Raw genomic sequence first — 13,335 nt, forward strand, 5'->3', positions numbered from 1 at the left:
GTAGCTGCTGCAATATTTTTCCCTTGCTTGTTTCTAATGTGTATGTAAAATTTGTTGATCTAGTTTTCTGTCTTCGTTTGATAAGTTACACATACACTAATGGATTTTTAACCTACAACCTCACTCTCCTTACCATTAAGGGAGAGGAAGTGTGAATTGAACCATAGCTCATTGGCAGTTTTCTGTGTATCTTATCTACCTTTTTTTTTAAAAAAAAAAAAAAAATTATGTCTTTCTAATGCAATAGATATTGACAGTCACATGTTCTCATTTTTGGCAGTTAGCGGCAAAATGAATTCTGACGTGAAGTATGCAACTGTGATAAAGATTATAGGGAGGACAGGATCAAGAGGGCAAGTGACTCAGGTGAGAGTGCAATTTATGGATGAAAGCAAGCGGCAAATTACAAGGAACGTCAAGGGACCGGTCAGGGAAGGGGACATCCTCGCCCTACTAGAGTCTGAGAGGGAAGCAAGAAGGTTGCGTTGAGGGGGGCCCATATTTGGCCACCCAGTTATTTCAGATTTTAGGCGAATGCATGCCACCATTAGGTTGTCTGTCTTGAATAAGATTTTGCATTGAACTCAATAGTTTTGGTATTTTACTTTCACATTTCATTCTGTTGACGTTTCAATATTTCAATGGCACATTCCTAAATATCAATTACATTACCAGGTAAGCTTGCAGCCTTAACTAATTATGAGCTTGGTATGATAGTTTTTTCACCAAAGATTAATCGAAAGATGTGGCAATAACAAGTTCGACACATTATATGAATGCACGCTTAGTTTATATGTATGATGATTAGAACACTTGCAGCAGTAGTTGTAAAAAACTAAAAAGCTATTTTTATACCTACAAACTGAAAAATTAGAGTTGCAGCAGTGGAGACATATCTAAAATTTTTAGCTTTTGAGCTACAATACACATCTAAAGATAAATGTGCACTGTAGCTCAAAACTATACCAAAATAATAATATTTTATTTATCTTTTCAATTAAATAATATTTACACTCACCAATCCCGTACATACTTCAGCTCTTCTCCCCCCTTTTTTTTTTCCTCCATGGAGAGATCAGAGATGGACAGTGTTGATGATTTCAGTGAGGATCTCAGTGCCGAAACGGTGAGACTAAGCTCGGCAACGATTGGGTTCGTGGTGGCTGTGGATTTGTATTATTTTATTGTAGAAGATGTATTATTTTATTGTGATGTTTATATTATTTTATTGTGTTAAAAGTTAATATAGATCTACTGCTGCAGCATATTTTATAAAATAAGTAAGTAAAATAGATAAAGTAACTTTTTGTAGAGCTAAAAGCTAAATTTTTAGCTCCACTCTTAAGATAGCCAATACAGGTGAGTTGCCGTATAGATATGATATGATGTATTTGATACAATGGAAACTGCATTGTGATAGTAACTTTTTTATAATAAAAAAATGTTGTAGTCTAGCTTAATGTTCTTTGCAGAGATGAATCTGAGTGCAATCTGAAGGGGCTGTGAGTCAATCTTTGTTATGATATCCTATAATGGGAGGGAGATTTTGTGTGGAGGGAGATTTTGTGTCAATACAAGGCCTTTAAACCTGGGCATTGATTGCTACACACTTGTTAGTGTGCATCATCCGTACACTATGCATTTCATGTGTTGAGTGTAAACATAATTAAAAAATGGGGATGTGTGCAGTATTATATATATTGTGTCTCCGGACTCCGGAGTGTATATTAATAAATATGTAAGAATATTTTTCCTCGTTGGGTGCAGCCACGTCCTTGGTAGGTTAGGTTTTTTAAGATGGCCGGTCATCAGTAATGGAATTGAAAAGATGGAAGTATTTTATGCATTCACATTGGTGGTTTGGCAATTGATTTGATAGTCAATACAGAATATTACAGATGTTAATTTTTGTTCTTATATTGTGTGTAACTTATCAGCTTGTTTTTTATTTAGGAGCATTGCTGTGGGCCGCAATTGGTACTCACCATTTCTTCGTTGAGAATTATGCCACTGCTGTCTAAATTAGTGTACAAATTTTTCTCTAGAGGACCAAAAATAAGTTAGCAATCTTAGCTAACCACAAAAGTTTTGATCTTTGAAGTTACTTTTTTTGGTGCCAAATGGTTGGAATGTATGCATTATCGAAGTGTCTAAACTCAAGGGCTCTACCCTCGGTAAAAGTTCCCTTTTTTTATAAACAGGTGCAAGAAACCTGGCATGGTCCTGCGTCCTAGAAGAAAATATACAATGAGTTTGTTAGTTTTTTTTTTTAATAATTGAAAAATGGCTAGGGGTGATCAATGTGACTTCCTTACTTTGACGTAATTATAGTAGTGCCCTGTTAGAATATTTCATAATAATATCTTCTCCTTTGGTTTTAATTCTTTACAATCACTATTTCACATCTCCTATTTCACATCTACTTTTACGTGTTAAAATGTGGACATTCGCATGGCAATTATAAATATGTGTCTGAAATAATAAAAGTAAATAAGTGTGAAATAATATTTTCTCTTTTTATATGGTGGTTGATAATTGAGATTAGGGAAATGCATGAATTTTATCCATAGAATTTTATTTATATAAATAAAAAATTAAAGATATGAAAAAATAAGTACAAATAAATTACTGAAAATGTTGTATTTCTGAACTTTGTTTGATATAACATTTTCTTTCGTAATTTGGAATACATGACAAACCCGAACGGCTCTACAAAATTTATTCGAACTGAACATATCATAAAGAATTCATTAGGTTCAGTTGGATTCGACCGAATTATGCACAATCATGATTTCAATTGTTAATCATTCTCAAAAACAAAAACAAAAACGATTTCAATTGTTAATGTATTATAATCATTTGTCTCCACACTCCAAAGCAAGGACAAAAAATTGCACTAACCTTTAGTGTTTGACTTTGATGCGAATCATAAAAAGCCCCTCCATTTTTCTTATTCTAATTATTGGGAAATTATACACTCATCCATTATAATTACTGATTTCATGACTTCAGCCTCCACCTACTCTTATAAGAAGAAGAAACTGTAATTTACTAATGTGAAATTGTGAATTAGGACTCATTTGCAAGTTGTAACTGACCATATGCATTTTGGAAATCCCACACAAAACTGTAAGCTGAGCTTTGACTTGAATAGAAGATAAATAAATTGTAATTGTACAACATACCAAAAATAAAATTGCAGGCATATTTATTTTCTATGTAACAAAGGTGTAATCCGTTTATACTTAGGGAAAGAGTAAACGCTTGCCCCCAACAACTACATTAAAACTTCTGCATTAACAAAAACATATAACCAAAGCGTGTTTTATTTCTCTTCTTTCTTCTTCTTTTTCAGGCCACTAAATCAATTAGTAAAGGATCACCATTTCTTAATATCAAATTACATGATTAGCACCAATAGATTATAAGATCCATTGCCTTGCAAAACTGAATTCACTAAATTATGATCAAAGAATTACATGGACATAAAGATCATAGAAAAGAGCAAAAAGTTATAAGATGATCAGCACCTATCTGGACTCAGAATCATCTATTTGTGTGTGCGCATGTGTGTGGTCAGCATAAGCCCAATCAGGTACTGCTACAACCATCCTTCCTGCCTTTATTAGCGTTCTCTTTGTGTATGGGATCCTTTCCACCTGTAGTACTTACATGAACAACTTGAGCTGGTTCAATTCGGATCCAGGTCAGCAGTATAGTTTAAGAATCGCTAGAGCAAGCTTTTTGAAGTCAATAGGAGTTACTCTTTATCCTGAGTGGACACTAGTCTTCAATGTTCTATGCACTTTAACCAGAAAGCTACGAACAACTAGGCTTCAGTCCTTGTGAAAACATTTCATCCTGAAGGCGAAGAGCCCTTGTTCTATCACCTTTTTTTGAGTGGCTTGCAATCAATGTCTCGTAAATGCACACAGTTGGGGCCAGTGAACGTTCTTTCATAATCCTCAAATATTTTTCTGCTTCCTCCACTTTCCCAGACAGGCAAAGGCTCCTAATCATTGACATATAGACCAATAATCCAGGAGACAGTGATCTGTTTTCAATTTCATGGTAGAGTTTGACAACTTCATGAAACTCACCTTTTTTGCCATAACCCTCAATCAGATGAGAGTATGTGATCTCATCAGGCAGGAATCCTTTATCTAACAAAATAGTTAACATTGCATTGGCCTGCTCCACATTCCCATTTTCACTGAGCTTTCCTACCATCTCATTGAAAGCCCAACAACTAGGAACAAGTCTCCTCTCCAACATTTTCTGACAATTCATTAAACTCTCTTCCAATTTTCCTGCTTTAGCACACCCCTCAATGAGAAGATCAAAACATTCACTATACGGCTTCAAACCCAGATCTTCCATCTCCTTCATTAGGCAATGTGCTTCTGCTATTCTTCCCTTTTTACAGTGGACTCCTATAAACAAAGTATAGATATAAGGATTTGCTTGGAAACCTCTATTTAGCATTTCTTCATACACTTTCCACGCTGACTCCAAATTCCCAAGCTTTACTTTAGCATGAATCATTAGTGAATAAGCAATTGTATCAAGAATCATGCTCTTTTGCAACATTCTCTTCAATAATACCATACCATCTTCAATTCTTCCCTCCTCTAAAATCTTTAAAATCAAACTGGTATTAACAATCACTGAAGGAGAGCATCTCTTACCATGGATCTGGTCCAATATGTCGACATATTTCTGCAAATGCCCTTCCTTGCACAATGCACTTATCATGGTTCGGATTGTTACTTCATTTGGATACGTTCTATTTTGAATCATATGCTCATAAATCTTCCAAACTAGAGGGACTTGATCAGATTTTTGAACAACGTGAATTAAAGTATTGAAACTTATAAGGCTTGAAGAGAAGCCATGTTCTTCCAAGTAGCGGCAGACATCAAAAGCAATCTCAAACATTCTGAGTTTAGCATAAGCCTGTACTAACAAATCAAACACAAATGGAGTAGAAACTGTAATCTTGTAACTGCTAAGTAGAGAATCCACAACTGAAAATCTCAAAGGGATCCCTACATTTTTTTTCAAAACTGATTCAAGCAATGCTCGAGCATCCGTAAGCAGTCGTGCTTGAACCAAAATATGAATTGTGATACAGTAAGACCAATTCCCATGTTCAAACTTTTTCCTTTGTGCTGACCAATGGAAGAAAGCCAAAGCCCGTTTTGCATCAGTTGGTTCCTTTAATTCCAGCAGTACCTTCTCAACAATCAAATCATTTAAGCGAACAGAATCAAAATTTTGAGTCAGAATGTCCCAATTACAGCCCTTCCTGAATGAACCACATATGGAATTGACTACAGTATCAATGTTTGCTTCTGTACAACCATGAATGAATTTAGCTACCACTGAATGAGGACTATGACCACCTAGGCTACTGGAATTCTTGACTGATATGGAAACCAAGGATGGTATAATTCGACGCACTGAAAGCATGATTTTGCTATCATGGATTCAATTAAGAGGCAATTTTTTTAATGTCTCTGCACATTACCAATGAAATCAATAAAGCAAATAGATAGTACATTCTAACATTGTCAATCTCAGGATAGTCATCTTACCTTGGGCAAACACCACTTAGATGCACAGCATCCGGCAAAGACTGACAGATAACCAAAACATCAAACTTTGATTTCAGTTATGATGAAAAAGTAATGGTAAGACGGAGTATGCACTACAGTATTGCTCTTTCCTCTAATAGTACACAAACCTGCCAAAAACATTAAGTCAGAATCAAGACTCAAGCATCAAGTCAAAGATTTACCACAATGATTTTGGAAACATTGTATAAATCATTCACCTATTATTTGACATAGCCTCTACTAAACTACATCTTGCAAAGCAGAATTGCTTAATTTATTCAATAAAAATATTTCACTATTAAGTAATTAATATGACTATGGAGTCTTTTTTTTTTTACAAGTAACATGTTAGGGACTTTTGAGGTCATCACTCTCTCTCTCTCTCTCTCTCTCTCTCTCTCACAAAAATACCATATATGGTGCGTCGTTGAGAGGGTTTGGTGAGGATAAGATGCGCTGGAAATATGATAGAGAGAAGGGTTTTACGGTTAGGGATTTCTACAATCTTTTAGTGGGCTCTAATGACTATTGCTTTCCTTGGAAAAGCATTTGGAAGCAGAAGATTACTTCTCGAGTAGCTTTCTTTGTTTGGACTGCTGCTTTAGGGAAATGTTTAACGATTGACAATTTACGAAGAAGGAAGGTTTGGATATTGGACTAGTGCTATATGTGCAAGTGTAATGGTGAATCGGTTGATCATCTTTTTCTTCATTGTCCGGTTGCAATGGATATGTGGGCTATGGTGTTCAGGTTGTTTGGAGTGAGCTGGGTTATGCCGCAATCTGTAGTGGGGCTTCTAGCATGTTGGCAAGGAAGTTTTGGCCGCCATCAAAATGGGTGTATATGGCTTATAGTTCCCTATTGCTTATTGTGGTGCCTTTGGAGAGAGAGAAATAATCAGTGTTTTGAAGATAAGGAGAGATCCATATCAGACCTCAAGCATTTTTTCTTTAGAACTTTAATGGATTGGTTGGCTGCCTTGCAAAACCAATCTTTTTCATCCTTTCTTGATTTCTTAAATTCTTGTAATTTTTGTTCTTGATTGTTTGACTCCTTGTACAGTTCTTGTGTACTAGGGTGTTTCACCTTGTTTGAGATCAATAAACTTTTACTTATCAAAAAAAAATCCATCTAAAACAGGAATAGAAAAATGGTGAAATTGTCCACCAACAATATATAAACTCAATGAATGCGAACAGATATGAGTAAGGGACTGAAAGTTTCTTCTGAGTATATCTCCAAGTTATTATAACAAAGGGCCCCTTGGCCTTCTCCATCATAAATCCAAAACTCTTAGGGTACACTAAAATTTGGGCACGAAAGAAATTCATCAAATCTCACACTGCGAGAGGAATTTGGTTTTTTTCCATATATTTTTTTTTATTAATAAGAAAACTTTTATTTAAAAGACCAACATAACAAGAAGCAGCAACTAGCTGCAAACATCCAAAAGCAACAAAGCAAGAGCTACAACCTAGCAACAAATAACAAAGATCAAAAACTGATACAGGAATCCTCCACAAACAGCAAAGAGCCTATTAAAATTTTAATTAGAGTTCACATTTTTGCACCAGAAAAACTCAGTATATAATATCAGCAATCACAGCTTGCACCAGCATCACAAATTGTCGGAAATTTTTAAGTGGGCTAATGAACAGTATAAGGGTTTTAAGCATCTCCCTTGGTTGTGTGAAGTTATGGCCTTGTTGCTTATCCATGTGGGGATGCTTAGGGAAGCTGAATTCTTGTTTTGTAAAATTGAAAGTCAAGGAATTTCATTGGATTGTCATGAAAATTTCAGTAATTTGATTGAAGCTTATGTTGGTGAGGGTGAATTAGAGAGAGCTATTATTGTGTATGATCGAATGAGGGGGCAAGGTTTGGTGCCATCCATGATGCGTTGTTGTGTTCTTGATATTTTGGTTCAAAAGAAGAAAATTCAATTGGCATGTCAAGTTTGTTGGGACATGTTGGAGAAGAATGTTAATTTGAGTGGTGCAGAGAAAGCTAGTTTTGAGAATGTCATTAGACTACTTCGTAGGGATGGAAAGATTCAAGAAGGAAGAAATCTTGCCAAGAGGGCCGTGGGTTCTAGTTTGGAGCCTATCAGCCTGGTTATTAATGAAATGGCTCATGGGTACTGTGAGAAGGACTTTGAGGATCTGCTGAGTTTCTTTGCTGAGATGAAGTGTGCCCCAACTGTTATTGCTGGTAATAAGATTTTACATTGTGTATGTAGCAATTCAGGCACAGAAAGTGCAGACTTGTTTTTGCGAAAATTGGAAGATTTGGTTTCAATCCTGATGAAATAACACCTTTGGGATTTTTTTGGTTGGAGTTGTCGTGCAGGGGAACTGAAAAATGCCTTCGTCTATATGTCAGAAATGTTGACTAAATCCCTGAAACCTAATATATGTTCCTATAATGCAGCATGCTCTTCTCAGTGGGGTTTTTAAGGAAGGCATGTGGAAGCATGCCCAAGACATCCTTGACGAAATGGTGGATTGGGGGACACCACCTAATGCATCAACTTTCAGAATACTATTAGCAGGATTTTGTGAAGGTAGACAATTTGATGAAGTGAAAACGATAGTTTGCAAGAAGGCTAGCCATGGTTTTCTTCAGCTCTCTTCATTGGAGGATCCACTTTCCAAAGCATTTATGGTCTTGGGGTTCAATCCATCGGCTGTGAAATTGAAAAGGGACAATGATGCAGGGTTTTCTAAAACAGAGTTTCTCTATAATCTTGGGAATGGTCTCTACTAAGATACAGACCTGGATGAGTATGATAAAACAGTCGCCAGGGTTCTTGAAGATTCCATGATACCTGATTTTAACTCACTAGTAATGGAGAAAAGTGGTCATGGAAATTTTAGAGCTGCATTGGAACTGGTAAATAAAATGATTCAATGGGGACAAGAAATATCTTTGCCTGTTTTCTCAGTGTTAGTTAAAGGGCTTTGTTCATCCCGTTTCCATATCAAGACAGTCACTAAGCTGTTGAAGAAAATGCCAGAGTTGGCTAATCAGCTTGACCAAGAAACTCTCAATTTGCTTGTCCAAGCATACAGCAAGAAAGGATTGACAAATGGTGGGAGGCTAATATTGGACGGTATGCACCAATGGCATTTAATTGTCTAGAATGAGTCCTACACTGCTCCAATAATGAGTTTATGTAAGAAAGGGAACTTGAAGGACCTTCACGGTTGCTGGGAAATTGCTCAAAGAAACAAATGGTTACCAGGGTTGGAGGATTGTAAAGCTCTTGTGGGGTGTCTCTGCCAGTGAGAAATGCTTGTGGAAGCATTACAGCTTCTTGAATGTATGCTACTTTATAACCCTCACTTAGGGTTAGACATTTTCTCTGCATTCCTTGAAACGCTTTGTGTTAGAGGTTTTGCAGGAGTTGTACACTTATTGTTGGATGAAATTCTAAAGTATGGTTGCATCTTGGATCACACGGCTTTTAGCCATATTGTAAGAGGGTTGTGTAAGGAGAAAAAGTTTTCAATGGTTTTTACAATATTGGACAATAAGCTGGGTGAAAATTTGGCTCCATCTTGGGATATTTATGTTTTATTAATTCCCGAGCTGTGCAGGGCTGGCAGATATGAGAAAGCCAATGCCTTAAAAGAGATTGGTTTACGAGAGCAATCGTCATATTCATTTCCTTTACATTGTGCACTAATGAAAGGGTTTTGTATGACAGGCAACATTCAAGAAGTATCCACTCTATTCCAGGATATGTTTTTGAAGGGCTGCTTCCAGAAGCAGAAATTTATAACATGCTGAAACAAGGGCATTGTCAAGTGAAAAACAAGAGGAAAGTTGAGGAGCTACTTGGTATTATTATAAGAAAAAATTTAGGCCTCTCAATCTCAAGTTACCGGAATTTGGTGCGCTTGATGTTTTTGGAGGGTAGGGTCCTTCATGCATTGAGTCTGAAGGAGCTTATGCTTGGACAAAGCAAGTCAAAGACCTCATCATCTACAACATTTTGATATTCTCTCTTTTTGCAACAGGGAACGGTTCACTTGTAAATAAAATATTAGATGAATTGCAAGAGAAGGAACCGCAAGCCAATGAAGTCACTTATAATTTTCTTGTGTACGGATTTTCTGAGTGTAAAGATGTATCCAGTACCGTGCACTGGCTGTCTATGATGATTTCTAATGAAATTAGGCCTAGTAATCGGAGTTTGAGAGCAGTAATTAGCAGCTTGTGTAATGTTGGTGATCTTGGAAAAGCCTTGCAGTTGAGTCAAGAAATGGAATCAAGAGGTTGGGTTCATGGTTCAAACATCCAAAACGCAATTGTTGGGGGGCCTTCTTTCCCATGGCAAGCTTCAAGAAGCAGAAGATCTGTTGGACAGGATGGTAGAGAAATGCCTAATTCCTGACAATATCAACTATGATAATCTAATTAAGTGCTTTGTTGGTATGGGAAACTGAACAAGGCTGTTGATCTTATGAACACGATGCTGAAGAAATCAAATGTTCCAAATTCTACTAGTTGTGACTCAGTAATTCAAAGTTTTTGTACCCAGAATAGATTGGATGAAGCTATGGATTTTTATACTGAAATGTTGTGTAGGAATCTTAAGCAGAGAATTAACACTTCAGGCATGCTCATCCATGCCTTCTGCCAAAATGGTCAAACTTGCAGAAGCTGAAGATTTTCTAATTTCTATGCTTCAGGTTGGTGAAAGTCCAACGAGGGAGATGTACTCCACTGTAATTAATAGGTATCACTTAGAAGACAATCTCAAGAAGGCATCAGAGCTCATGCAAGTGATGCAACAAGGGGTTATGAGCCAGACTTTGAGACACACTGGTCTCTTATAAGCAATTTAAGCAATTTCAGTGACAAGGACAATTGCAACGGCAACCAGGGCTTTCTGTCAAGGCTTCTTTCTGCAAGTGGATTTGCTGGGAAAAGGGGTTCCAACGCCAAGGGGTAATTCGGCAAACATGAAACTGGGATTTTGAGTGCTATTCTTTTTTCTTTTCTTTTTTATGTTGTAAGTTGGTTGTGTTTACAAACCTCATACTAGTCTAAATTTTAAGATTGCATTCAGTGGTGCTGGTACTAAGATGTTATCTGAGGCTATTGCAAGTAGGTGATCAGTTATCATGTCAATAGGCTGAGTTTTTCCTGAGGTGGTAAGCTTTGGTGAGACCCCAAAATTTGAACTCATAAAATAGTGCAGTATAGCTTTGAAACCTTCCTACAGGCAGCTGGCATGGAACAGTGTATTATACTAATTTTTTAACAAAGACGAAATTCTTCACGTGTTCAGTGTTTAGCTTTTGTTGCAATATGTTTTACATTTTCATTGGTGATGATGCTATTGCCAATAAAAAAATTTAAAAAAAAAAAATCACTTGCTATAGCTGCAATTTGTTTAGTCATTTCTTCGACCACCTAGCATACGTGCCTATATAAACATAGAAACTTCAATTATATGTGTTACTGAAGATCTCCTAGAGTTCTAGAGAGCCAGCTTCGAAGCCTGTCAAGTTTTTAGGTTATAATCTATTCTAAAACAAGGTTCACAAGAGGCTATGTAAAGATTTACACTTTTACAACCAAAAAAAGAAAAGAAAAAAACCCTGAAAGATAGTTGTTACAGAGAAATCAAATCCTAAAGAATATATGCAGAATTAAAATTGAACCCAATCAGCAAAAATTTCAAAACAATCAAATACACAAATGGGTGCGCAAAAACTCAATTTTGGATTAAACTAATTCACCAGACAGTTCTTTCAAACAATCACTTCAGATGGTATGCATAGAAATCCAAAAGAAACAAGGCAAAAGCGGGCATGTATAAAAAGACAACTGAATTAACTGAACCCACCAAACAATAATGCCAGAAAATAATCGAATCCACAAGTGGGTATGCACAAATTTCAATTCCTGGATAAAATTTACTCACAAGCCAGTTGTTTGAGGCGATCGAGTTCATATTTGGAATAAATGAATTAAAAGAAAACTAGATTTTCATAGAGAGATGAAGTAGTCACTAACCAATCACCAACCAGAAAGAGTAAGGCAAGTTCTGAACAGTCTGGCATCTGGCTAACCGAGAGCCAGAGCACACCGAATACCCAAGAATTAGAAACACAAGAAGCAGAGTAATGTACCAAATAAAAGCAGAAACCAAGGGAGCTTGTTACAGGCAATACTGTCTCTCTCCATTTGCTATCATTGGCCACTTCAAGCAGTGTCAGCAGCTGCTGTTTGTAACCCAGAGGAGTAGACTAGGGAATTTACTCTAGCACCACAAACAACCACACCTTTGCCACAACTGACAGAAACACCTTTAATTTTTTTTTTTTTTTTAATAACTATTTTGTCAATTTAGTACATTAACTCAATACCATGGTCTCTAAAAGACTAATTTGTTAATGGTAAATTACTAAAAGAATAATGGGTACTGTTATGGCATAAAAGTTTTACCCTTTGTTATTTTCAATTTTGTTTCTAATATTTATGATTCTCATTTTTTTTTAATTAAGGAAAATTACAACTTATCTCATGTGGATTGACTAAAATTTAAGTTGTCTACCTGTAATTTGAGATTTGATACTTTATCCACCCAAGATTAGCTTAATTAAATTTCTGTAACCTACTTCTATTAAAAATAGGTCTAAATATGTAGTTTTGTTCCACCTTTATGTCTCTCCTCCTAAAACATAAACACATGCAAAAACAAGACAAAACAAGACTACAAGAGTAGTTATTTCTCAAAAGCTCCTTCCACCATAGCGTCGCTCTCAATGAAACCACGCACGCTCTCTAGGGAGGAAGAGGTAAAGTTGGCTCGGAGTAATAAGAAGGTTAAGAATATCCATCATGCCGAGTTTAATGATGGCTCAAGGGAGAGCTCTCCATCTCCAAGGTACCAGAATTCTGATTCCTTTGCCAAAACCTCTTTGAAGGAAAAGCTCGTGGGTGAAATGCCAGGGGCTTATGTGAAAGCTTTTGATTTTGATTGTCTTATGGATGAGGATGAGGAATCTGATGATGATGGTGGTGAGGATAATGGTCAGATTCGGGAAGGATGGGTCACTGTCAAGCTGACGAAGGAGACCAAATGTCGCATTAGAGGACCTGGTCGAAATCTATTATAGTCAAGCTTGTTGGTAGATCAATTAGCTTCACCTACATGTGGACCAAGCAGAACCTAATGTGGAGGTCGTAGGATGGACTGTGTGGATCTTGGGTATGGGTTTTTTTAGGTCAAGTTCTACTCCAAGGAGGACCTTGACAATGTCTTAATGAGAGGCCCATGGTTTATAGATGACCATTTTCTATCTATAAGGCCATAGGAACCTTTCTTTAAATCATCAACGGCAAATATCTCTCTTATTGCGGTTTGGATCCGACTCTGTGAGCTTCCCATTGAGCTCTATGAAGCAGAGGTTCTGAAGCAGATTGGCGAATCCATTAGTAAGGTTCTGAGGATTGACTCCCATACAGCCATGAAGGCTTGTCGCAAATACGCTAGACTATGCATCCAAATTCATATCAACAAACCTTTAGTGAACACTATCCTTATTGGACGTTTTGAGCAAGCTATGAGCTATGAGGGCATCAAAGCCTGTGTTTTTCCTGTGGAAGACTAGGGCACAAGGTGGAGGCATGCCCTTACACCATACGCAAGGGGAAGGAACAGGTGGTATCGAAGGAGGAAGCGTTAGCTGGCCGAGGT

The 13,335-nt window shown here is 36.9% G+C and overlaps 2 protein-coding genes and 1 pseudogene across 3 annotated transcripts; 2 read left to right on the top strand and 1 right to left on the bottom strand.

The window, feature by feature from the left end:
• Window positions 1-291: 291 nt before the first annotated feature.
• LOC142643405 (small ribosomal subunit protein eS28z/eS28y-like) lies at window positions 292-489 on the top strand. Its single transcript, XM_075818021.1, has one exon. It carries the CDS (start codon window positions 292-294, stop codon window positions 487-489), a length of 198 nt encoding a protein of 65 aa, XP_075674136.1.
• A 2,919-nt stretch (window positions 490-3,408) lies between these two features.
• Window positions 3,409-11,916, bottom strand: LOC142617189 (uncharacterized). Of its 2 annotated transcripts, XM_075789938.1 has the most exons (3): window positions 11,649-11,916; window positions 5,598-5,746; window positions 3,409-5,519 (listed from the first exon to the last, which is right to left on the bottom strand). In XM_075789938.1, exon 3 carries the CDS (start codon window positions 5,470-5,472, stop codon window positions 3,820-3,822), a length of 1,653 nt encoding a protein of 550 aa, XP_075646053.1. In that variant the 5' UTR covers window positions 5,473-5,519; window positions 5,598-5,746; window positions 11,649-11,916; the 3' UTR covers window positions 3,409-3,819. The 2 variants fall into 2 exon arrangements, with proteins under 2 accessions (XP_075646053.1, XP_075646044.1); XM_075789929.1 differs by having other exon boundaries at window positions 3,409-5,746.
• LOC142629394 (pentatricopeptide repeat-containing protein At5g15280, mitochondrial-like) lies at window positions 6,070-10,578 on the top strand (annotated as a pseudogene).
• Window positions 11,917-13,335: the final 1,419 nt, after the last annotated feature.

The sequence above is a fragment of the Castanea sativa genome, chromosome 1, assembly GCF_040712315.1.
Source record: "Castanea sativa cultivar Marrone di Chiusa Pesio chromosome 1, ASM4071231v1".
Classification (NCBI taxonomy): Eukaryota; Viridiplantae; Streptophyta; class Magnoliopsida; order Fagales; family Fagaceae; genus Castanea; species Castanea sativa.